Source organism: Salmo salar, chromosome 24 (assembly GCF_965601325.2).
Source record: "Salmo salar chromosome 24, fSalSal1, whole genome shotgun sequence".
NCBI lineage: Eukaryota > Metazoa > Chordata > Actinopteri > Salmoniformes > Salmonidae > Salmo > Salmo salar.
The window spans coordinates 1,845,762-1,873,353 of record NC_138314.1 but is presented as its reverse complement, the minus strand read 5'-3'; the positions used below and the strand labels follow the sequence as shown (position 1 = coordinate 1,873,353).

General features: G+C 43.4%; 1 protein-coding gene across 1 annotated transcript in view; it reads right to left on the bottom strand.

The window, feature by feature from the left end:
• LOC106584890 (protein prenyltransferase alpha subunit repeat-containing protein 1) overlaps window positions 1-8,728 on the bottom strand; it is a 166,892-nt gene extending 158,164 nt beyond the window's left edge. The window contains exons 1-2 of the mRNA XM_045706657.2: window positions 8,557-8,728; window positions 6,149-6,318 (exon numbers count right to left, since the gene is read on the bottom strand). Coding sequence (XP_045562613.1) covers window positions 6,149-6,318; window positions 8,557-8,639 — 253 coding nt within the window. The 5' untranslated portion in view covers window positions 8,640-8,728. The remainder of the gene's footprint in view (window positions 1-6,148; window positions 6,319-8,556) is intronic.
• Between the last annotated feature and the right edge of the window lie 18,864 nt (window positions 8,729-27,592).

Below are 27,592 nucleotides of genomic sequence, written 5' to 3'. Positions count from 1 at the left end.
CCCGAGCCAGGCAGTGTTGTAGCACGAGGCAAAAATACTTTGCACATTTCAGTGTGCATTCAGTTCAGGGAGATACAACCATATTCTCTAGAATACCATAGTAGCTAGCCATAGCCTACAAACAATGCAAATGCCACATCAACTCCTGGCACACGAAACCTCGGCTCCAGGCCAACAGGCTCACAGACAGGCTGGGAGAGTAACATTTGCATTCTAATAGGCCTATTTTCCCAACATTGGAGTGATGTTCTAATATTATACATTTCCATAAACAAAATATTAACTTTTTACATTTTATTTAACCTTTATTTAACTAGGCAAGTCAGTGAAGAACAAATTCTTATTTACAATGACTGCCACCCCGGCCAAACCTGGACGACGCTACGACGCTGGGCCAATTGTGCGCCGCCCTATAGGACTCACGGCCGGATGTGATACAGCCTGGATTCGAACCAGGGACTGTAGTGACGCCGCTTGCACGGAGATGCAGTGCCTTAGACCGCTGCGCCACTCGGGAGCCTAGCCAGCCATATCATTGTTTGAAACCTGGACATTTTACATAGCCTATCTTACCATGCTTTTAATAATGTACAGCCAAAATCCGACCATAGAAAAAAAGCTAAGATTTCCTGATATGCCATTGATACCAGCATTTCTTCTTCTACTGTCCAAAGGTATTAAGGCACAATCCTGCTGTTGCATATTCAGATATTCCCCTTTTCTACGTTTCTACCATTAGGCTGCATTTCCATCTCTGTCACATATAAAAACCGCTCCCATCAGGTGCAAGTTTGAGAATGGTGTTCTCCCGTAATAGCATTTTGGAACATTCACGCATATGGCCGAGACAAGTTAACACATTGCTGCACTTGTAATGTGAATTATTCATTATTTTTAACTTTTAAGCTAAATGTTGTGATCTGTTTCATCAGCCTCATCTTTGTATTTAAACATTTTAGTATGGAACCACTGTTGTATGCATTTTATATTTTTCTGGTCTATCATCCCGCAACTGTTCCAACGTGTGTTTTAAACAGTCCCAGACATATATTTTTTTATCATCCCCAGGATGACGGGACACTAGGGCTGGGCGATATGGCCAAACTCTCATATCACGATATAGGTCATTTCATATCACGATATAGCACATTTTCTGTAAATTCAATTAATAAATAGTTTATATAAAATGACCACATGTAAAGGCCTATTTCTTATTACATTTTGAATTAAACTCAACAAATAAAAGGTACTTACTCATATTTGATTATTTCTCCTTTTATTTAGAGCCTTGGTGCAAATTTGCAATTAAGCATGTAATAAAATAATAATGTATAAAATCTAAAAAGGTAAATAGAAAACACTTCAACTATAGTTGCAAACAAAATAAATACAGGCCTAAAATACATATTTTGGGAGCTTGCCTGTTTTGCATGTCGTTTTGGCATTAATACCTGTCACATATCAATTTGCATTTGGTACCTTGGGTCGAGTGTTAGCACCAACTCACGAAACCCCTAGTTTCTCGACAGTGTAAATTGGGGCCATGTCTTTGCAGATGTAAGTTGTAATCGCCTTCCATGAAGGAGACTTAATCAAGCTAGTCATCTTGACTACTTTCTTGTCTCTTTCTCTCTTGCATCAAAAAGTTAAAAAGGTTTTAATAGGAGACAGAATGCGATCGGATCATCATCTAATTTGCATTCACATAACTCATATAGATTTTCCACGTGGATGGGGATATTGGAAATTTAATCAAAGTTTACTGGAGGACAACTTATTTTTAACTAAGACAAAATAATTTATAACTGAATTTTTACAGTATAATATAGGTTCAGCAAATCCCCTTATTGTTTGGGATACCTTTAAATGTACCTTCAGGGGTCATTTAATTCAATATTCATCAATAATTTAAAAAAGCAGTTTCTGGCAAAAGAAAGAAGACTAAGAAGGGAAATCCATGAACTAATAGTAAAGGTAGATAGCAATAAAAACAATACTACAGAGATACAAAATAAGTTAGAGGAAAAACAAAAAGAACTTGAGGAACTTATTCAAGAACGATCTAATGTAATCTATTACAAAAATAAAGCAAACTGGATGGAATATGGAGAAAAACGCACAAAATTCTTCTTGAATCTCCAACACAGGAACGCTAACAAAAAGAATTTTCAGAAACTCATTACTGAAGACGGAGTCATTTATGATTCTTTGAATGATATTTTAAAAGAGGAAGCTAATTATTTTAGGCAGATGTTCTCTTTTCCGTCTCATCCTCTCCCACTGAATGAAGATTACGTTAAGGAATTCTTTCCAAATAATATTTTTTTTTTTTAATTAACAAATGTACAGAAAGATCAGTGCGAAGGCCAAATTACAGAGGAAGAACTTTTTGAGGCTATTAAATCCTTTCGGTCTGGAAAAACCCCAGGGCTTGATGGCATACCAGTAGAGGTATATCAAGTATTTTTGATATACTAAAAGCACCATTGTTAGATTGTTTTAACTACTCCTATAGAAATGGTACTCTGTCAGGTACTCAGCAGGAAGGTCTGATTTCTCTATTATTAAAACAAGACCCAGATGGCAAATATAAAGACCCAGTCTATCTAAAAAACTAGAGGCCCCTTACACTTCAATGTTTTGATGCAAAAATACTAACAAAATGCATAGCACTCAGAATTAAAAGGGTTTTACCAGGTATTGTTCATTCTGATCAGACAGGTTATTTACATGGACAATACATTGGAGATAATGTACGACAACTACTAGAAATAATAGAACATCATGAAACATATAAGAAGCAAGTAATGGTATTTATAGCGGATTTTGAAAAGGCATTTGATAAAGACTGGATTTTATTTATAAATGCCTGGATTTTTTCCATTTCGGTAATTCTCTTATAAAATGGGTAAAAAGAATGTATAGCAACCCCAGGTGTAAAATAGTAAATAAAGGCTACTTCTGAGCGAGTTTTGAATTGTCAAGAGGAGTTAAACAAGGGTGTCCTCTGTCACCATATCTATTCGTTATGGCCATCGAAATGCTAGCTATTAAAATCAGATCCAATAACAATATTAGAGGATTAGAAATCCAAGGCTTAAAAACAAAGGTGGCCATGTATGCCGATGACTCAAGTTTTATGTTAAGTCCGCAAGCTAGATCCCTGCAATGTCTCATTAAAGATCTAGATAACTTTTCTGTACTCTCTGGACTAAAACCTAATTATAATAAGTGTACAATACTACGTATTGGATCCTTAAAAAATACTTTTACATTACCCTGCAGCTTACCTATAAAATGGGCTGATGGTGAAGTAGACATAATCGAATTCATATCACAAAAGATATAAATAAGCTCTCCACAATGAATTTCAATAGAAAACTTGTAAAAATAGACAAGATCCTGCAACCATGGAGAGGTCTATTTATGGGAAAAAAAAAAAAAATGCCCTGATTAACTCCTTAGTCATATCTCAGTTTACTCACTTACTTATGGCGCTGCCTACTCCTGATGATTCGTTTTTCAAATCATATGAGCAAAAAAATATTTTGCTTTATCTGGGACGCTAAACCAGACAAAATAAAACGAGCCTATCTATATAATGAATATGAATTGGGTGGGTTGAGATTATTAAATATAAAAGCACTAAACCTCTCTCTAAAAGCTTCACTCATTCAAAAGTTTTATTTGAACCCTAAATGGTTCTCAAGTAGATTAATAAGAAAAGCTAATCCATTGTAGAAAAATTGCCTTTTTGCCTTTGTGCAGATTGCCATGTCTCATTTTCGATTAATTGAAAATGATACTTTTTTCAAAGTATCTGTCTTTTTCGAACAAGCATTGCAGAGTTGGCTACAATTTAAATTTCATCCCCCTGAAAAGATAGAACAAATATTACAACAAATATTATGGCTGAACTCAAATGTGCGGGTTGATAAAATACCTGTATTTATGGGAAAGATGTTTGAAAAGGGTATTTTGTTCTTAAATTATATTGTAAATTGTAATGGTAGAGTTATGTCCTTCATGGAGTTATCAGAATTGTACGGCAAGGTCTGCTCAATCCAAGAGTACAACCAATTGATTACAGCATTGCCCCAAAAATGGAGGAGGCGGGTGGCAGTGGGAGGAGGTAGGGAACTGGTCTGTCTGCCCAATATAAAGGATCAAAACTGGCGGAGGAATAAAAATAGCATAAATAGGAAAGTATACCAGTTTCATTTGAGGACCAGGATGTTGGCAACTGTGCCATAGAGATTGCAAAATAGATTTTTGATGTACAGATTCCATGGTACAGGGTGTATGAGTTGATATATAAAACAACGCAAGATTCAAGACTTCATGCTTTTCAGATAAAATTATTATATAGAATTCTTGCCACCAACAAAATGTTGAATATTTGGGGCATAAAATCATCAAAGCTCTGCAGATTTTATTATGAAGATACAGAATCAATAGACCACTTATTTTGGTATTGCCCTCAGGTAGCCTGTTTCTGGTCTCAGGAATGGCTGAAAATGCATAGCATTGATCTAAAATTGACCCTACAAATAGTACTGTTAGGAGATCTGGAAAGACCGGGTCACTCAATTACTAATACTCTTAGTAAAAGTATTTATCTTGAACACGCAGGCTGTAGATTCTATTCGATTAGATAGATATTGTATGTTAAACATCATAGCATAGCTGAAAGATATGTGTTGCATAGACACACGAAGTGGGTGGCCAGCGGAGATAGATGGGATGGGCTGAGGGAAGCTGAGGTTTGGTATGTGGAATTGGAGACAAGTGGGAGTGGAGTTGCTGTGTGAGAGAGAGAACGATGGTCAAAAGATAAAGGGGGGAAAAAAAGATAAAATAAAACATAATAAAAGTACATTTCAATGACACTAAGTGTCAGTGTTTTTACAACTAATGCCGGTTTGCCTGAGGCTGATGCTGTACAGGTGTTTGTACACATGCATATACACACACTCTCATTCAAATAAACACATAAGACCACACACATACATGTAATAGTGCCAGACATGCACACAAACATATACAGTTGGCATTGCTGTTATGATTTCAGTTGTCCTTGATGTCCTTTGTTTTAAATGTATTATTTAGTTAAAAATGTTTTGCATTGTTTGCTGTTTTCTTCTGTCTTTTCCTTTTTACTCTTTAGTTCATTCTCTTGGTTGTTGGTGCATTGGGGGGTTCTTTGGGGTGGGGAATGGAATTCATTGTATTTTTTTTCTTCCAGGGGGGGAATGTGTGAGGGTTCTCAAATGGTTGAGCGACAGCTATTGGGGAACTATGGGGGGGATCTTGGAGGGTTCGGGTTTCACAAGATTTGTGATCATGAAAAAGGAAACTATGACATATTTTATATCACTATCATGCACATGCACCCTCACACATAAGGATGGCTCTGTTGCAGAAAGACTGATACATGTTTGATAGTGTCTTGATGCTGTATTGTTTGTCCTTCATGTTCTAATACTTTAATGTTACCCCTTCCTTGTGTTTTTTGTAATAAAAAATAAAAATAAATAAAAGAATCTCCTTCCATCTTTGTGGACCTTTACCATATGGTGTGCCGCGGGCAAAATCATCTTGCAACGTCTGAGTCGGGGGTTTGTTTTGAGCACTCGACTGTACTTTTTTGGGTCTCATCTGTAGACTCTCTCCGTACTGTTTCACATGATTCTTTCGTAGGTGGTAAAGGAGGTTAGCGGTGTTTGAGCCTGGTGTCGGGACCGGCCTGTGGTATATTTTGCAGAGGATGGTTTTCTGGTCCTTGTCAAACTTTTCATACCCAAACCACATCCACGTGACCGAAGTAGCCCCTCTTTTAGGTACGAGCTCCGTGGTCTGTGTAACGTTCACTCTCCTCCGTGTTTGTTTGTGTTGCAAATTTCCTTCCACACGGCACGCAAAGCATTATCCAATTGATAAAAAATATTGCCGTAAAGAGTGTGATTTGCAACACAATTAAATAAACGATACAACATAATATGAAATGATAGACGTTTTTCTATCACACAATATTATATCGTCATATCGCCCAGCCCTACGGGACACCCTTAATTTCGAGCCCTGGGGTGTGTGTGTGTGTCTGTGGACTAAGGAAAATGGATAAAGAATAAATAATTATTCTTCTTACCTTCCCTGTCCAGCCACTGTTTGCGCTGCCTGTAGAGCAGTAGTTTGTTGTGGACATAGGGTAGCAAGAACTTGACACACCAGCTCTCCACCCCCAACTTGTTCTCTACCAAGATGATGGGGCTGCGGTTGTACCTGGCCTCAGGACACAGGATCAGACCTATCTCATCACTAGGAGGGGGAGGGGGGAGGAGAGAGTGTGAACCTGCATGCTCATTGCTCTAACAAAACAACTACACAAACACGTTCTCAGATACCCATGCATGCTCACACATACAGTAATAACCTTTTAACCTCTAGACACAGCAGAACCCCTGTCTGATGGTGGGCTTTATTCACTGCCTGGTTTAGGGAGTAGGGGCCCTTGTACTTAGCCTAAATGTCTCTAGTTGAAGGAGTAGGAGCACACTTTAGATGCCCAATACAACACTGGTCTGGAGTACGGGGCACAAGACTTGTAGAGAGCAGCCTACTTTGCACAAGTGCATCTCCAGAGAGTCTACGCCTCACTGAGCACAGAACAGAACAGGTTTGCCTCAAACTTCGATGCGCGCACACACATACAGTCCCCTTTGCAGCAGGGCCATGTTCAGTAAGCAAAATGGATTGGAATGTTTCAGATAGAAATGTCACAAATAGAACTGGAGTGATTCCTTATTCTACATGTCAGAGAGGCATGTTTGTTCTATATTTTTTTAGATGGATGCGACCAAATCATGGGCTGGTGCCACCAACTGAAAAACTTAGTGGGGAAATTGTTAGTATGGAACCCTGGTGTGTGTATGCACACAGCACAGCATAGCACTCAGCACAGGTCACTCACAACACCAGAGGGATTGAGCCTGCACAAACACTACAAATCAGGCTTAGATATTGTTTTTATTGAAGGATGTTTTGCCCTGTAAAAATGCCTTTACTTTATTAAGTTGAAATGTACTCAGTTCAAATAGGTTCAGACAGGTCTGTGTATGTTCTACTTCTGATAAACTGGAACTGAAATGTGCATCAAATCAATTTTATATGAAAAGTTATATTTTACATTCCATTGTGCCTTGTACTGCGAAGCCTCTTTTGATATCTCTCAAAAGAGGCTGGTGGTTATGAGTTGGCTACCAAAACATGGAGATGCAAATGAAAGGGAAAAGATCTGGGCTGCTCAGCATCAAGTTGAAGCATTCACACCCTGTTCTTAAATGAGCTACAGAATGTAGGCCAGTTGTAATTTAGAACACTCAGTCAGAGAAGCTTCTAAACAGAATACATCTAGCGAGCTGACACTCTTCTCAGCCCAACAAGGCATAATTTACCATGATATTATAACAATTTATAAAAAATATTACAGAGTAATAATATGATAATTTATTGGATATGATTAGCTAACAACTTGAAAAGCGTAGCTACAAAGACAGTAGCTATGTAATCACCAGAGTAGATCTCCATTGGAATAAAAACAGGTGTGAAACCTGACAGGTTTCTGAGATAAGATGATAGATAAAACATCTATGTATCATAGAGCCTAACTCATCAGTCAACTCTGGGGTGAGGGATGACAACTATACTCAACAAAAATATAAATACAACATGTAAAGTGTTGCTCCCATGTTTCATTAGCTGAAATAAAAGATCCTATAAATGTTCCATATGCACAAAAAGCTGACAAGTATTTATGTCTGTAATAAAGCTATTTTGTGGAGAAAAACAATTTCTGATTGGCTGGGCCTGGCTCCCCATGGCTGTGCCCCTGAACAAGGCAGTTAACCCACTTTTCCTAGGGCATCATTGAAAATAAGAATATGTTCTTAACTGACTTGCCTAGACTTGCCTAAATAAAGGTGTAAAAAAAAAAAAGGAAGGAATCTGGAAATGTCACTCCCACATAACAGGCTATGATGTTGCATGCGAGAGGAGAGTCGCGAGCCGCAGACTGTTCCAACAGTATTTGGCTGGCTATATACTTTAATTTGTAGACAAAACAAGGACTTTCTGATCACGTGATTTATGCATGCCATTCCAGAGCTGGGAATAACAAGGCTAGGTCAACTTTCTTTGCAAATCAAGTAGCTAGCCTTCTTGGCTAATGAATAGTTACTGTAGCTAGCTACTAAGTGGCAAACGATTTCCCGCTGCACAGTCAAAGATATATCCTTTGCAACGTGTGGCTAAATGTATGCAAAGACAAAAGCTAGGCTACCCTCCGGGCTCTGCAGATTGCTTTTTATCCTGAATGTTTGCTTGCTAGCTAGCTGAACAACAAGCTGAGATTTTAGATAGCTAACGTTCGTTAGCTTGCTAATAAAGCAGCAAAAGATAGCTATCTCGTTCGAGCACCATGCCATGAGTAGTTTGCTGTGATCTTGTAGCTAGCTAATCGTACTCGTTATTTACGATAAATTGGATAAAGCTACGTACATATTGGGATTTCTCTTGAAGGCGTTATTGATATCTTTTACAACTCTCTGGACCAAGACATCCTCCTCCTCCGACTCTGCCATTTTTGTGCACTGATGACGTCAATAAATTCTCTCATGTTCATCCGGGTCATTAAAAATGAACACACTAGGCAGAAAATCTTTGATGAACATGTTTAAAACAGGTTTCACCATTGTAGCAACATTTCTTACACTAACTTCGCCACACCAGGGCCGTCACTAGATACCAGACACAGAGTCATAAACCCCGCCTATTTCTACAATTTATCTTCTTAAAATCTGATTTTAAACCTAACCTTAACCACACTGCTAACCATACGCCTAACTTTAAACTAAAACCAAAAAAATCACAAAGACCGTTTTGACTTTGTGGCTGTGGTAACTAGTGAAAAACCTCAATGTTGGTACTGTAATCTAAAATCAACTGAGGTCAAATAATAACATCTGTGATCTTTAGTTCAGAAAGTCGGGGCTCTAGAAAGAGGCCCGCGATCCCGACTCCGAGTTCCCAGTTGTTTTGAACATGGCATATTTCCATAGTCCACAGTAATTCAGTTATCAATTCATTCATTTCATAGACCTCGAGCTACAAGGATTACGCATTCTATGGATGCGTTCGTAAATTCATTCTGGCTATCTACTCCGATTTCAGAGCACTCTCGTCTGAGTGTGCCAGAGCGCAGAATAACTGATGAATTTATGAAAACACCATGTTACTCACATTCTACTCTTTGTTTTGACAGTCCATGTGATTCATATGACGTCACAGTTAATGGAATGGAATTTGGAGGCCTCTTCACTTAGGCTAGAATCCTGAATGCAAAAGGCTTCAGTTCAGTGGAAGTTTTATTGGTGAATAATGGTTCAACCTCCTCACCATAGCAGCGGGAAGTAGGGGTGCTAAGGGGTGCTGCAGCACCCTCTAAAATCAGCTCCCCCCTCTGAAGATCTAATGAATTCTATGCCTATTATTTCCATCTTGGCATAAAAACAGAGGCCGAGCCCAAAGATTATGAATACACTGTGTCCAGAGGGAGAGAAGAAACTCAGTAAATCTACCTACAAACACTTTGGGACATACTACTGAATTGACATCAACTTGTTATCAATACTTTTTGCCTTTGGTCTGGGCAGTTCATGTAAATTCTATCAATAGGCCTTTAAAAATATATACAATTGAAGTCAGAAGTTTACATACACCTTAACCAAATACATTTAAACTCAGTTCCCACATGCTTCAAGAGGGCTTCCATTGTTCCTGTTCCCAAGAAAGCAAAGGTAACTGAGCTAAATAACTATCGCCCCGTAGCACTCACTTCCGTCATCATGAAATGCTTTGAGAGACTAGTCAAGGACCATATCACCTCCACCCTACCTGACACCCTAGACCCACTCCAATTTGCTTACCGCCCCAATAGGTCCACAGACGATGCAATCACACTGCACACTGCCCTAACCCATCTGGACAAGAGAAATACCTATGTAAGAATGTTGTTCATCGACTACAGCTCAGCATTTATCACCATAGTACCCTCCAAACTCATCATTAAGCTCGAGACCCTGGGTCTCGACCCCGCCCTGTGCAACTGGGTCCTGGACTTCCTGACGGGCCGCCCCCAGGTGGTGAGGGTAGGAAACAACATCTCCACCCCGCTGATCCTCAACACTGGGGCCCCACAAGGGTGCGTTCTCAGCCCTCTCCTGTACTCCCTGTTCACCCATGACTGCGTGGCCATGCACGCCTCCAACTCAATCATCAAGTTTGCAGACGACACTACAGTGGTAGGCTTGATTACCAACAACGACGAGGCGGCCTACAGGGAGGAGGTGAGGGCCCTCGGAGTGTGGTGTCAGGAAAATAACCTCACACTCAATTTCAACAAAACAAAGGAGATGATCGTGGACTTCAGGAAACTGCAGAGGGAGCAGCCCCCTATCCACATCGACAGGACAGTAGTGGAGAAGGTGGAAAGTTTTAAGTTCCTCGGCGTACACATCACGGACAAACTGAAATGGTCCACCCACACAGACAGCGTGGTGAAGAAGACGCAGCAGCGCCTCTTCAACCTCAGGAGGCTGAAGAAATTTGGCTTGTCACCAAAAACACTCACAAACTTTTACAGATGCACAATCGATAGCATCCTGTCGGGCTGTATCGCCGCCTGGAACGGAAACTGCTCTGCCAACAAACGTAAGGCTCTCCAGAGGGTAGTGAGGTCTGCACAACGCATCACCGGGTGCAAACTACCTGCCCTTCAGGACACCTACACCACCCGATGTCACAGGAAGGCCAAAAAGATCATCAAGGACAACAACCACCCGAGCCACTGCCTGTTAACCCCGCTATCATCCAGAAGGCGAGGTCAGTAAAGGTGCATCAAAGCGGGGACCGAGAGAATGAAAAACAGCTTCTATCTCAAGGCCATCAAACTGTTAAACAGCCATCACTAACACTGAGTGGCTGCTGCCAACATACTGACTCATCTCTAGCCACTTTAATAATGAAAAAACTGATGTAATAAATGTATCACTAGCCACTTTAAACAATGCCACTTTATATAATGTTTACATAACCGACATTACTCATCTCATATGTATATACTGTACCCTATACTATCTACTGCATCTTGCCTATGCCGTTCGGCCATCGCTCATTCATATATTCTTATGTACATATACTTATTCATTCCTTTACACTTGTGTGTATAAGGTAGTTGTTGTGAAATTGTTAGGTTAGATTACTTGTTAGATATTACTGCATGGTCGGAACTAGAAGCACAAGCATTTCGCTACACTCGCATTAACATCTGCTAACCATGTGTATGTGACAAATAAAATTTGATTTGATTTGATTTTCACAATTCCTGACATTTAATCCTAGTAAATATTCCCTGTGTTAGGTCAGTTAGGATCACCACTTTATTTTAAGAATGTGAAATGTCTTTCATCACATTCCCAGTGGGTCGGAAGTTTACATACACTCAATTCATATTTGGTAGGCCAGGTCCCGTGTGGCTCAGTTGGTAGAGCATGGTGTTTGCAACGCCAGGGTTGTGGGTTCCATTCCCACGGGGGACCAGTATGGAGAAAAAATGGATGAAATGTATGCATTCACTACTGTAAGTCACTCTGGATAAGAGCGTCTGCTTAAATGTAAAATGGTAGCATTGCCTTTAAATTGTTTAACTTGGGTCAAACCAGACTTGTGGAGGTCTACAATTTTTCTGAGGTCTTGGCTGATTTCTTTTGATTTTCCCATGATGTTAAGCAAAGAGGCACTGAGTTTGAAGGTAGGCCTTGAAATACATCCACAGGTACACCTCCAATTGACTCAAATGATGTCAATTAGCCTATCAGAAGCTTCTAAAGCCATAACGTAATTTTCTGGAATTTTCCAAGCTGTTTAAAGGCACAGTCAATTTAGTGTATGTAAACTTCTGACCCACTGGAATTGTGACACAGTGAATTATAAGAGAAATAATATGTCTGTAAACAATTGTTGGGAAAATGGCTTGTGTCATGCACAAAGCAGATATCCTAACCGACTTGCCAAAACTATAGGTTGTTAACAAGAAATTTGTGGAGTGGTTGAAAAACGAGTTTTAATGACTCCAACCTAAGTGTATGTAAACTTACAACTTCAACTATATATATATTCTTGTTGTAGAATAATATCAGCTAATATGAAGCTGCATAAGAGTTTATTCATTACCCCTGTCATCTCAAATGACATGGCTGCAGTTACATATTCTACTCCTGTCCTTACCCAAGTTCCTTCTGGGAAAATAAACAAATCTATTCTATTCTCTTAAACCTCCAGAACTGGAGCACCAGCACAGAAACCCGTATGGTGAAGGTTGACCATTTCCAGTCTGCAGACTTTGACAGACGTATAGTCAGGTAGGCTGTAACTGTAGGACTAGTGTTTCAGGTGAAGAGCTTTCTCTTTTTTTATTAAACTAGGCAAGTCAGTGAAGAACCGGAGGCTTTATGGGCACTCCTTTAATTGTTGAATCAGTCCTTTGGTATCGGGGCGTGGTTAACGCAGCAGCCGCATACTTAGTTTTCTTCGGGGGCTGACCCTTCTGAGGATGACCCTTCTTGGGGTTCCTTTGAATCATCATCCTCAGGATTCGTATATATTATGCACTTCCTTAGCCGAACAATGCTCTGCCATTGTTGGCTCTGTACAAAAAGAGCATCCACCAACTCTAACATTTTCAATTCCATTAGATCCCAACTTTTAAAAAGAATAAGCATACGCAACCTAAACTCCCCAGTCAGGCCACCATCACGAATGTTTTGGTTGCGGATTTCCTCGTTGCTGATATAGAACTCCACGCATCCACATGGAAGTCCATTAATTCTTTGTATTTTCACCCTGTGAAATATTCTTCCTGAGGAGTCAGGGGCACCTTCCCAACGGGTCTCGTAGCCCGTGAACAAGCTATACCCCTTTGTGATAACTCTCAGTTTGGGACTACCACCTTGCGAAAAACCTGCCAGTCTTCAAGCCCGTAGTCCACTCCTAAAGTTTGGTCTGTATTTTCTTCTCCTTCGGGTACGGTATAGAGTTTCACTCTACAGGCCGGGTAATAAAACAGATAACCCCATTGCTGTCCATTAGACATCATCACTTGATCTTTCAATGCAGTTGCGGGCGGTATTTGGGTTCTATACATATTTAGAAACCGCTTTTTTGGCGCATTGAGATATAGATGCTTTATACTCGGACCTTTCTCTATGTTTCAACCGAGGTCCTGCTTCCGTTGTTACGATCATCATGGCTGTGTCACTAATCACAAAATCCATGTTTAACTTCTATGGGCTAGGTGGGACGTCTAGTCAACAGCCAGCGTGGCGCGAAATACAAATACCTCAAAAATGCTATAACTTCAATTTCTCAAACATATGACTATTTTACACCATTTTAAAGACAAGACTCTCGTTAATCTAACCACATTGTCCGATTTCAAAAAGACTTTACAGCGAAAGCAAAACATTAGATGATGTCAGGAAAGTAGCCTGCCAAATAATAATAATAATCACACAGCCATTTTCAAAGCAAGCATATATGTCACAAAAACCAAAACCACAGCTAAATGCAGCACTAACCTTTGATGATCTTCATCAGATGACACTCCTAGGACATTATGTTATACAATACATGCATGTTTTGTTCAATCATATTCATATATATATCAAAAACCAGCTTTTTACATTAGCATGTGATGTTCAGAACTAGCATACCCACCGAAAACTTCCGGTGAATTTACTAAATTACTCGTTGACGTTGACAAAATACATAACAATTATTTTAAGAATTATAGATACAGAACTCCTTTATGCAATCACGGTGTCAGATTTTAAAATATCTTTTCGGAGAAAGCACATTTTGCAATATTCTGAGTACATAGCTCGGCCATCACAGCTAGCTATTTTGACACCCACCAAGTTTGGGGCTCACCAAACTCAGAATTACTATTAGAAAAATTGGATTACCTTTGCTGTTCTTTGTCAGAATGCACTCCCAGGACTTCTACTTCAACAACAAATGTTGTTTTGGTTCCAAATAATCCATAGTTATATTCAAATAGCTCCGTTTTGTTCGTGCATTCAGATCACTATCCGAAGGGTGATGGGCGAACGCGTTTCGTGACAAAAAAATTCAAAATATTCCATTACCGTACTTAGAAGCATGTCAAAAGCTGTTTAAAATCAATTGTTATGAGATTTTTCTCGTAAAATAGCGATAATATTCCAACCGGGCAACGTTGTACTCATTCAAAGGCTGAAAGAAAAAAAATGAGTAGTCTCGTGAACACGCATCTCAGTCTCACTGTCCCCAGGCTGACCACTCACAAACTCTGCTGCTGTTCTTTGCCCAGCGACACCAGACACCCCATTCCACTTTCTGGCGGCTTTAGAGAGCCAATGGAAGCCTTGGAAAATGTCACGTTACAGCACAGATGCTGTATTTTTGATAGAGATGCAACAGAAGGACAACAAATTGTCAGACAGGGCACTTCCTGTATGGAATCTTCTCAGGTTTTGGCCTGCCATATGAGTTCTGTTATACTCACATCCACCATTCAAACCGTTTTAGAAACTTTAGAGTGTTTTCTATCCAAATCTACTAATTATATGCATATTCTCGTTTCTGGGCAAGAGTAGTAACCAGTTTAAATCGGGTACGTTTTTTATCCGGCCGTGCAAATACTGCCCCCTAGCCCCAACAGGTTAATTTCTTTAGTGGTTTATCGTGTGCTCTTGTGGTGTTCTAGGGTTTATTTATAATGCCCCCAATAACCCCGGACATTCCTGTTTCATAGACAACAGCCCTAAGGTCCCTAAAACATGGTGGGGGCCATACTCTTTGAAATGTTCAAACACATCCGACAGTTCAACGAGGTCCCTACACATCAATCATCATGACAACTTCAAAGGAACAGATTAAATATATGTATAAATTAACACTCACTCTAAGGTGTGAGAACGGATGACAGGATGTCCTGACAGGATGCCCATATATGGGCACTCCCTAGAGTACGTGATAACTTCCCGCCAGGATGTCCTGACAGGATGCCCATATTTGGGCATGTTACGCACGCCTCTAGAAAGAGGGAACGCAACACCCTGCTACAACTCAACTCTCCTTGTTGTGAATAAGGTAGGGAAGTGTAGGTGTGAACAAGTATGACGAATAGGCAGAGAATACCGTTAACAGGGAATTTATTCCTTCACGTGGTAAGGTTTGGGAAAAAGGGGCTGGACGGAACCAAAGCAAAGAAAGTAAATATCAAAGCCCCCTCTCCTACCTTACCTGACTACCCACTACTTACCTATCTAGCACCACCTGGTGCACTAACCAAAATACAGGGGATGGTCCGCCCAGGTCTTTCCTAGTGTGCATAGACAGCAAACTACTACGGGTATATGTATGCCCGCGGGCCTCTTGCCTAAACACTCCCTAGGTGCCTTCCCCTTCCCCCCTGGGAACAAATGAAACAGAGTAACACAAATGTAAGTCAATAATCAAAACACTGCATCCTATTGACACACACAACCAATCAGCTCCCTCAGCAACAACGGACACAGTACATACCAAAATTCTTGGAAACAACCAACATGCTATAACCCTCAGCCATTAGCCTTGTCTCTCAGCAATCATCTCCCTTCTGAGCAACAGAACTGGGGCTTATATAGCTTCAGAAGAAGTTAGTAATTGGAGACAGCTGCGTCCTGATGAGGGGGCGGGGTCAGCTCTCCAAACAATCAATGTTGATTGCCCAATCAGCTGCTCGTTGAGAACTTCAGGAATCCATCTCCTGAAATACATACATGATAATACACAAACCACAACAGAAACTGGGGAACGTAACAGGCATACACACGTGACCCATGACATAGGGTCATAAATCACACGTTTGATGTGTGCTGACTACTGTATTCTCTCTGTCATCGCCTCTGGCCAGGTAGCTTGGCTTAAGTGTAGAGTTCCCCTCAGTATGGACCAATCCGATGCCCCGGTGTTGTTTGAGCCAGATGAAAACAGTATGCTGCTACAGCAACTGGATATGGGTGAAGGTTTGCTAGAAATCCAGGACCCAAGGAGGACATATATGTTGTAGTGCCGGTAGGCAACAACACAAAACACAACATCATCCTGCCACGAAAGACGGCTCTGAGCAGTATTCAGCCCTTCCAGAAGGTGGTTGAAACAGACTCATCCAGTAAATAAGAGTTCAATGTGAAGGTCAACAGCGTTACCACCCCAACAGCTAATGGAAACCTGTCACTGTGGCACCCGCCAGTTGACATCAGTCACCTAGACGAGAGGCAGCGAGAGACAGCCAATAAGATGTTATATGAAGAATCAGCAGTGTTCATTCGAGACACCAATGACCTTGGATGTATTCCAAGCCTGCAAATGTCACTTAACCTCAAAGATGACATTCCTGTGCAGAGCGTACTCGTCAGTCCTGAAGCCGTTGTTTCAAGAAGTTAGGGAGTATATTGGGCTCCTGAGTGGTGCATCGGTCTAAGTCACTGCATCTCCGTGCAAGAGGCATCACTATAGTCCCTGGTTCGAATCCAGGGTGTATCACATTTGGCCCAGCGTCATCCGGGTTTGGCCGGGGTAGGCCATCATTGTAAATAAGGATGTTCTTAACTGACTTACTTAGTTAAATAAAATAAAAAATAAAACATTCAGGATCTTCTGATAAAGGGGTGGCTAGTGAAACCTAAGTCTCCTTACTCCGCTACTGTTGTGTGCGTCCGTAAAAAGGATGGAACGTTGTGCCTCTGTATTGCCTACTGCCTGTTAAATCAGAAGACGGTACCTGACAGGCAGCCATTACCCAGAATCCAAGACCTGACAGATACCCTTGGTGGCTACTCCTGGTTCAGCATCTTAGACCAGGGTAAAGCCTACTATCAAGGTTTCATAGCAGAGGGTTCCCAACATCTCACTGTCTTCATCACCCCCTGGGGACTCTATGAATGGGTGAGAATTCCGTTTAGACTCTCCAATGCACCCGCAGCATTCCAGAGGAGCATGGAGGAGATGCTGAGCTCCCTCAGGGACGAATGCTGTATACAATACCTGGACGATGGTCTTTGCTATGCAAAGTCCTTTGACGAGCATCTGGATGGAATCCGCAAAGTCCTCAAGGCTCTCCAACATCATGGAGTAAATCTCCGGCCAGAGAAGTGCGACCTCTTCCGCCGAGAGGTCCGGTACGTGGAGCGCCTCGTGTCGGCCGAAGGGGTGAAGATTGACTCTAAGGACCTGGAAGCTGTGCTGTCCCTGAAAACCATGACACCACAGACAGTGGGCGACGTCAGGAGGATCCTTGGTTTCCTCAGTTACTACAGATTGTTTGTCCAGGACTTTTCTCAAATAGCCAAGCCACTCTATGAGCTGCTCCAAGTGAAATCGGGAATGCCACAAGTCCAGCCGCGCAGAATAAAGACCAAAGGCCCTCAGCTGTCCTCCAGGACTCTTGTGGACTGGACAGGTGTACACCAGAGCACCCTTGAACGCCTAGTTGACATGCTTGTGAACCCACCTGCGTTGGCATACCCTAACTTTGATTTATCACTCGTACTGCATACCGACGCTTCAAAGAAGGACCTCGGAGCAATCCTTTATCAGCAGCAGGATGGGAAGTTGAGAGTCATCGGGTATGGATCAAGAACATTAACACCAGCTGAGAGGAACAACAATTTGCACAGCAGAAAGCTTGAGTTCCTTGCTCTAAAATGGGCAGTGTGTGAAAAGTTTAGGGACTACCTATGCTACTACCTATGCTACACTTCACCATTTATACAGATAACAACCCACTAACCTACATCATGAGCACCGCAAAGCTTAATGCTGTCGGCCACTGCTGGGTAGGAGAACTGTCAAATTTCCGGTTCAACATTAAGTACAGGCCTGGAAAAATCAATATAGATGCGAATACATTGTTGTCGTGTCTTTGGCTATGCCAGATTAAGTGATAGGACATGCTATTCTATAAAATCCTTTCTCTGTAATTAATATTACCTGATTAAGCTAATCATGTAAATGTAATTAACCAGAAAGTCGGCGCACCACGGAAGAACGTTTATAGAGACGTTATCTTCTGAATAAACTCTTAAAATACTTAGTAATATTTTACATCGATAGCCGTCATCTTAATCATCTTATTTTCAGTCTCATAATGAAAGTTGTAAATTCTTGGTTATCTTCACAAACCCTGGCTAACAAGTTGAATCAGCAATACAAAATTGGGTTTAATTATTTATTTACTAAATACCTAAACTAATCACACAGAATTACATATACACAGAATACAAATTATGTCATACAGAAAACGTCCCTGGTGGGCGGAGCCGACATTTGTTACACAAAGGAAGGGGGTTGGCTTAAATGAAAGAGCGGGAAGACTTAGGAACAAAGAAACAGCAGCTATGCTATCGTAAATACATTATCTTATGCATTCTAAATTACCGCCCATTTGGAAAAGGAAAATGCAATAAATATTTACTCTGAGCTGCGCTTCGGTAGATTGGTCGTAGATGCTGGCCGGGTTGGCAAACAGATCTTCCTGTCCTCGGAAGAATGTCAATGGTGGTAAAGTGGATACGTGGTGGTATCTTCGTCTGTGGTTGTTAGACTGGATCCGTCGTCCGTCCTTTCCTAGCCCACGTCTACAGTGGCCACTGCTAACTCAACGGCTAGGAAGTATCACTTCTGTAGTGAATAAGCTCAAAGTTCATACCATTCGCCACCAAAGCTCACGCCGAGGTTGGCTTAGTTCTGTACTTGACATGTGTGTCCTTCTAACGTAGAGGCTACAGACCTCACGTACTGGAACATGATTATCTTTTCGTCAAAGGCTTATATAGTGGAGAGGGGGAAGGATGTGTTTCATCGTTTATAACCCCTGTCTCTTCACAGGGGCGGGCCACTGATCAAGCAGGGCACTTTCCTTATGAAAACCCAATTCTCTCATTTGGAAGCTAAAATTACATTTAATCTCCTAACAAACAATTTCAATATCAAACATTTCAATTGCATAACAATTCCATGTGACTCTGATAACTAGAGGGTGTAGACTTTCCCAGGTACAGTTTATGTCGCCCTGTCATCAGTCATAATGTCTCAGATGACAACCGAACTGACATCCATACTCATTACGTTCCAAAGCATATTTCCAACTGGTTTTATTACCAAAATATGGTTCCTTTCCCCATTTGTTTGATGTTCCCAGACTCTATATTTAACAAAGGCTATTCAACAGTCCTTCAGTAGGGTCAGAAAGAGAGGGGAAGGGAGAAAGGTATTTATGGGGGGTCATAAACCTTACCCACAGGCCAACGTCATGACATTGTCTTGTATCCCCATGTACATCAATCAATATGTGACAGAATGCACTGAGGAGCTGTCACAGGACGTTGTGCGTGCAACTTGGGAAGGGAGCCAAGCGGCCGAGAGGAAGGATGTGGCCTGGATCACTGCCCTCCACATCTCCTCCATAGACTCGAGTCAACAGCCCAGTGCACTTCTGCCAATGATAGGTCATGACGAGCTGGTGAAAGCACCGCATGAAGATCCAGCCATTGGAGAGATTGTAAAGCTTAAGGAGACTGCTACAGTAGTTACTGATGAAATGAGAAAAGTGATGAACGGGGTCACAAGGAAGATGTTCTACGAGTGGAGCAAACTGCACCTGGAGAATGGGCTCCTATATAGACAAACCAACGAGAGGCAACAGCTCGTCCTTCCTGTAAAGTACAGACCGGTAGCCCTTAAACATCTCCATGACGACATGGGACACATTGGTACCAAAAGAGTACTCCACCTTGCGAGAGGTTCTACTGGCCATATATCGAGAACTATGTCATAAGGAAATGTCAGTGCATAAAGCTGAAGAAACCCGTCATGCATGTGCGAGCACCTATGGGTAGCATCATATCTAGCTCACCCCTGGAGCTCGTCTGTATGGATTACTTACATCTGGAGACCAGCCCGAGGAGGTACTGAGTACATCCTGGTGGTGGTTGATCATTAATTTACAAGATTTGCTCAAACTTACCCGACAAAGAACAAGTCCAGACGGACTGCAGCAGAGTGTATCTTTAATGACTTCCTACCCCAATTTGGATACCCCTTCAAACTGCATCATGATCAGGGTCGGGAGTTTGAAAATGTCCTGTTCCAGCAGCTGTCAGGGGTTGGCCATTCCAGAACATCACCATACCATCCCCAAGGTAACCCAGCTGAGAGATTTAACCGCACCTTGCAACAGATGTTGCGAACGCTGGCAGACAAAGAGAAGGAGAGATGGAAGGACCATCTTCCACAAATTGTACACGCATTCAACTGCACCCAACATGAGTCCATTGGTTACTCACCCTACTATCTGCTCTACGGTCATCAACCACATCTTCCAGTGGACTTGTTGTTTGGCTTGTTGGGAGGGAGAGACCGGAAGATGAAAGGGGTAGTTCTGCAACCTGGAGACCGAGTTCTGGTTAGGCACCTCAGTGAGCCGAGAGGGCCCGGGAAGCTAAGATCATACTGGGAAAGAAGGAACAGTTTGCAGACAATCTGGTAGATATAGTTCATCCCGAGGTTGGAGACAGGCATAAAACCAGAACACTGCACCGAAACTTGTTACTACTTGTGAATTACTTACTGGTTGAACCTCCACCACCGCTTCCAACTAAACCAGCACTGAAGAAGCGATCTATGCAGAGAAACAGACAGTCAAGAGTCAGTGATGTGGAAGAACACACTCACAACGGGGACACATCTGACTTGGATGATGAATGGACAGCAGGCTATTGGCTAAGGAACCATCTGACTAGGACAGAACAATGACCTTCAAACCAAATATCTGCAAGACCTCCCATGATATAAAGAGATACAGTCCAAGTACCTGTAAGGGAAAAGGAAAGACAACCTGCAAATGAGTACCTACCTGACACAGTTCCAGTACCTGTAATGGAAGAACAAAGTCAACCTGAGAATGAACACTTACCTGATCAAAACGAACCAGAGCCAAAGAATGAGCACAAAGAGCATCTTGAACATCTCCCCCCTGTAGTTGATGCACACACAGAGTAGGCGGTCAACATTCAATGCAATCACACCCTACAGTGAACACCCTTGGTGTAACATACAGTGTGCCTTACTTACCAGTATGGGAAACACCTTACAACAGTGGTTGTTACTGTAAAAGTTGCGTCATACAGCAGCACAAATTGCAGTTATTTACTTGTCAGCCATTGTTGCCATTAATGCTAGTTTGACCACCAGAGGGCATCTTTGAGAAGCATTTGACATCTCTTCAATATTGGCTGTACTAGAGAATTTAAAACATTTTTTTGTAAGAACATAGTATATGGGATTGATTAAGAAATGTTGCTTAATTCATTTGATTAATATTATGGTGTTTAAATTCCAAGAAAAACGAAACCCTCAGGGTTGGCGCTGTAAAACGTGACGGTCGGAAGTAGGCTACAGTACTAAAAGCATAACATTTCCACACCCTAATTGTAGCCTAACCAATACCCAAACGGAGATTCAGTGAAAATAAAAATCGAATTGATTTATCAAGACCAGTCTCTATGCTTGTCTCAGAGCAGTGCTGTCTATTCCCCCTTCCACTTGCCTCTTCCATTAATTTGTGAAAGAGTGTTTTCCAGTAAGGAAATTAGCCTACAGTACTTTGTTCCAAAGTGGCGCCGGAAGAAATGGCAGCAGTTTTACGGGCGCCCAACCAATTGTGCTATTATGTGTTTTTTTCACGCGTTATTTGTAACTTATTTTGTACATAATGTTTCTGCAACTGTATCTTAAGGCAAAAAAGAGCTTCTGGATATCAGGACAGCTGTCACGTCCTGGCCAGTATATATAAAGTTAATTGTTTTGTAGTTTGGTCAGGGCGTGGCAGAGGGTATTTGTTTTATGTGGTTCGGGGTGGTGTGTTTGTTAAAAGGGTGTTTGGTTTAGTATTTCCGGGTTTTGGTTTATGTCTAGGTAGTTCTATGTGGAGTCTAGTGAGTGTATGTCTATGTTTGGTTAATTGGGGTTGGGACTCTCAGTTGAAGGCAGGTGTTGTCTATCTGCCTTTGATTGAGAGTCCCATATATTAGGGTGTGTTTGTGTTTGTGATTTGTGGGTGATTGTTCTGTGTTGAGCCTATGCTTTGCCAGACTGTTTGTTAGTTGTTCGTTTTTTTTATTTTTTTTATTTTGTATGTTAATTTTTTGAAGATAATTAAAAATCAAGATGAGCATTCACATACCTGCTGCGTTTTGGTCCTCATTCACCGACGACAACCGTGACAGAATCACCCACCACCAAAGGACCAAGCAGCAGAGGAAGGAGCAGACGGAGTTCAAATTGGACAAAAGAGAGAAGTGGACCTGGGAGGAAGTTCTGGACGGGGCCGGACCTTGGCATCAGGCTGGGGATTATCGCCGCCCGCAGTGGGAAATTGAGGCAGCCAAGGCAGAGAGGTGGTGGTACGAGGCCATGGACACGCTGAAGGAGAAGCACGAGAGGCACCCCCAAGAACATTTTTTGGGGGGGGCACACGGGTAGTTTGGCTAGGCGTAAGAAGAGCCGGAAGCCAGCTACCCGTGGTTATATGGAGGAGCGTATGGGGTGGAGAGCGCTATGTTTCGCTGAGGAGCGCACTATCTCACCCATACGCACGCACAGTCCGGTGCGCGTTATACCAGCCCCTCGCAGGTGCCGTGCTAGGGCGGGCATCCAGCCTGGTAGGAGGATGCCTGCGCAGCGCATCTGGTCGCCGGTACGCCTCCGAGGACCAGGCTACCCAACTCCCGCTCTACGCACGGCTACCATCAGGCCCCTGCACAGCCCAGTCTGCCCTGTACGAGCACCCCGCTCGTACAGGGCTACTAGTTCCATCCAGCCAAGGCGGGTTGTGCAGGAGGTAAGATCTAGACTGGCTGTGCGCCTCCATAGCCCTGGGTTTCCAGCTCCTGTCTCTCGTGCGGACCCGGAAGTGCGTCCACCCAGTCCGACTCGTCCTGTTCCCGCTCCCCGCACTAAACTGCAAGTGCGTAAACCCAGCCTCGCCAGTCAACAGTCATCATCAGAGCTGCCCGCCAGTCAACAGTCATCATCAGAGCTGCCCGCCAGTCAACAGTCATCATCAGAGCTGCCCGCCAGTCAACAGTCATCATCAGAGCTGCCCGCCAGTCAACAGTCGTCGGAGCTGCCCGCCAGTCAACAGTCGTCGGAGCTGCCCGCCAGTCAACAGTCGTCGGAGCTGCCCGCCAGTCAACAGTCGTCGGAGCTGCCCGTCAGTCAACAGTCGTCGGAGCTGCCCGTCAGTCAACAGTCGTCGGAGCTGCCCGTCAGTCAACAGTCGTCGGAGCTGCCCGTCAGTCAACAGTCGTCGGAGCTGCCCGTCAGTCAACAGTCGTCGGAGCTGCCCGTCAGTCAACAGTCGCCGGAGTGGTCAGACTGCGCTGAACTGCCGGAGTGGCCAGACTGCGCTGAACTGCCGGAGTGGCCAGACTGCGCTGAACTGCCGGAGTGGCCAGACTGCGCTGAACTGCCGGAGTGGCCAGACTACCCTGAACTGCCGGAGTGGCCAGACTGCCCTGAACTGCCGGAGTGGCCAGACTGCCCTGAACTGCCGGAGTGGCCAGACTGCCCTGAACTGCCGGAGTGGCCAGACTGCCCTGAACTGCCGGAGTGGCCAGACTGCCCAGACGGTCCCGAGTTGCCAGACTGCCCAGACGGTCCCGAGTTGCCAGACTGCCCAGACTGTCCCGAGTTGCCAGACTGCCCAGACTGTCCCGAGTTGCCAGACTGCCCAGACTGTCCCGAGTTGCCAGACTGCCCAGACTGTCCCGAGTTGCCAGACTGCCCAGACTGTCCCGAGCTGCCAGACTGCCCAGACAGCCTGGAACTGCCTGAGCCGGAGCCACCTCCAAAAAATAGGTGGGTTGGGGAGGGGGGGTGTAGCACAGTGCTGTCGTTGACGGCAGCCACCCTCCCTTCCCTCCCTTTAGTAAAGGGGAATTTTTCTTTTGGGTATTGTTTGGGGTTATTTTTTTTTGTTAAGGTGCTTCCGGGGTAGCACCTTTAAGGGGGGGTACTGTCACGTCCTGGCCAGTATATATAAAGTTAATTGTTTTGTAGTTTGGTCAGGGCGTGGCAGAGGGTATTTGTTTTATGTGGTTCGGGGTGGTGTGTTTGTTAAAAGGGTGTTTGGTTTAGTATTTCCGGGTTTTGGTTTATGTCTAGGTAGTTCTATGTGGAGTCTAGTGAGTGTATGTCTATGTTTGGTTAATTGGGGTTGGGACTCTCAGTTGAAGGCAGGTGTTGTCTATCTGCCTTTGATTGAGAGTCCCATATATTAGGGTGTGTTTGTGTTTGTGATTTGTGGGTGATTGTTCTGTGTTGAGCCTATGCTTTGCCAGACTGTTTGTTAGTTGTTCGTTTTTTTCGTTTTTGTTATTTTGTATGTTAATTTTTTGAAGATAATTAAAAATCAAGATGAGCATTCACGTACCTGCTGCGTTTTGGTCCTCATTCACCGACGACAACCGTGACAACAGCAATCACTCACCTCGGATTAGACAAAGATCTTTTCTTCAACAATCAAGACACACAAGACATTCTCCAAACACCCGGTAGGGCCGACATCCACGTTATTTGCAAGAGGAAGCGACGCAGGTACAGAGGACAAAGAGCCGGATGCCTGGTCAGCACCCGGAAAAGGCGAGTGGGAAAGCTGCCGTTACCATCAATACTACTCGCCAACGTGCAGTCATTGGACAATAAACTAGACGAGGTACGATCACGAATATCCTACCAACGGGACATCAAAACTGTAATATCCTACGTTTCACGGAATCGTGGCTGAATGACGACATGGATATTCAGCTAGCGGGAAACACACTGCACCGGCACGATAGAGCAGCACACTCCGGTAAGATGAGGGGGGGGGGGGGGGGGGTGGTCTGTGCATATTTGTAAACGACAGCTGGTGCACGAAATCTAAGGAAGTCTAGATTTTGCTCGCCTGAAGTAGTGTATATTGTGATAAATTGCAGGCCACACTACTTGCCTAAAGAGTTTTCCGCTATACTTTTCGTGGCTGTTTATTTACCACTACAGACAGATGCTGGCACTAAGACCGCACTCAGTCAGCTGTATAAGGAAATAAGCAAACAGGAAACCACTCATCCAGAGGCGGCGCTCCTAGTGGCCGGAGACTTTAATGCGGGGGAACTTTAATCAGTTCTACCAAATTTCCATCAACATGTTAAATGTGCAACCAGAGGGAAAACAATTCTAGATCACCTGTACTCCACACACAGAGACCCGTACAAAGCTCTCCCTCGCCCTGCATTTGGTAAATCTGACCACAACTCTATCCTCCTGGTTCCTGCATACAAGCTAAAATTAAAGCAGGAAGAACCAGTGACTCTGTCAATAAAAAAGTGGTCAGATGAAGCAGATGCTAAACAACATGACTGTTTTGCTATCACAGTCTGGAACATGCTCAGGGATTCTTCCAATGGCATTGAAGAGTACACCACATCAGTCACTGGCTTTATCAATAAGTGCATCGAGGACGTCGTCCCCACAGTGACTGTACGTACATACCCCAACCGGAAACCATGGACTACAGGCAACATTCGCACTGAGCTAAAGGATAGAGCTGCCGCTTTCAAAGTGCGGGACTCTAACCCAGAAGCTTACAAGAAATCCTGCTATGCCCTGCGATGAACCATCAAACAGGCAAAGCGTCAATACAGGGCTAAGATTGAATCATACTACACCGGCTCCGTTGCTCTTCTTATGTGGCAGGGCTTGCAAACTATTACGGAATACAAAGGGAAGCACAGCCGCGAGCTGCCCAGTGACACGAGCCTACCAGACGAGCTAAATCTACATACAGTTTGAAATCCACAGATATTAGAGGATATAAGGTTATATATATAAACAAACTCAGCAAAAAAAGAAGTCCTCTCACTGTCAACTGCGTTTATTTTCAGAAAACTTAACATGTGTAAATATTTGGATGAACATAAGATTCAACAACTGACACATAAACCGAACAAGTTCCACAGACATGTGACTAGCAGAAATGGAATAATGTGTCCCTGAACAAACGGGGGGTCAAAATCAAAAGTAACAGTCAGTATCTGGTGTTGCATCCAGCTACATTAAGTACTGCAGTGCATCTCCTCCTCCTGGACTGCACCAGATTTTCCAGTTCTTGCTGTGAGATGTTACCCCACTCTTCCACCAAGGCACCTGCAAGTTCCCGGACATTTCTGGGGGGAATGGCCCTAGCCCTCCCCCTCCGATGCTACAGGTCACAGACGTGCTCAATGGGATTGAGATCCGGGCTCTTCACTGGCCATGGCAGAACACTGACATTCCTGTCTTGCAGGAAATTACGCACAGAACGAGCAGTATGGCTGGCGACATTGTCATGCTGGAGGGTCATGTCAGGATGAGCCTGCAGGAAGGGTACCACATGAGGGAGGAGGATGTCTTCCCTGTAACGCACAGCGTTGAGATTGCCTGCAATGACAACAAGCTCAGTGCGATGACGCTATGATACACCGCCCCAGACCATGACGGACCCTCCACCTCCAAATCGATCCCGCTCCAGCGTACAGGTCTCTGTGTAATGCTCATTCCTTCAACGATAAACACGAATCCGACCATCAGTGAAGAGCTCGTCACTCGTCAGTGAAGAGCACTTTTTGCCAGTCCTGTCTGGTCCAGCGACGGTGGGTTTGTGCCCATAGGCGACGTTGTTGACGGTGATGTCTGGTGAGGACCTGCCTTACAACAGGCCTACAAGCCCTCAGTCCAGCCTCTCTCAGCCTATTGCGGACAGTCTGAGTACTGATGGAGGGATTGTGCGTTCCTGGTGTTTTTCATGGTTCGGACTAGGCCTGTTAGTTCTAGCGAAGGGAAATTTTAACACTACAGCATACAATGACATTCTAAACGATTCTGTGCTTCCAACTTTGTGGCAACCATTTGGGGAAGGCCCTTTCCTGTTTCAGCATGACAATGCCCCCATTCACAAAGCGAGGTCCATGCAGAAATGGCTTGTCGAGATTGGTGTGGAAGAACTTGACTCTGCCTGCACAGAGCCCGACCTCAACCCCATCGAAGGGGGGGGGGAGGGCAACTCCATATTAATGCCCATGATTTTGGAATGAGATGTTTGACTTGCAGGTGTCCACATACTTTTGTGTGCGTGCGTAAAACCCTTGGATGAGTAGGTTGTGTCCAAACTTTTGACTGTTATGGTATATACATACATACATAAGTACGAACATGCACTTTCACCTGCACTTATATTAAAATAAATGCCACACTCCTTGCTCCTGCCAAGCGCTACGCCCACTACTTTCTTCTCTGCAATGAGTCTGGATCTCGATACCTACCCGACCCTTCACCGAATGTGAACACATTCGAGGCCTTCTGATTGGTCCAGAAA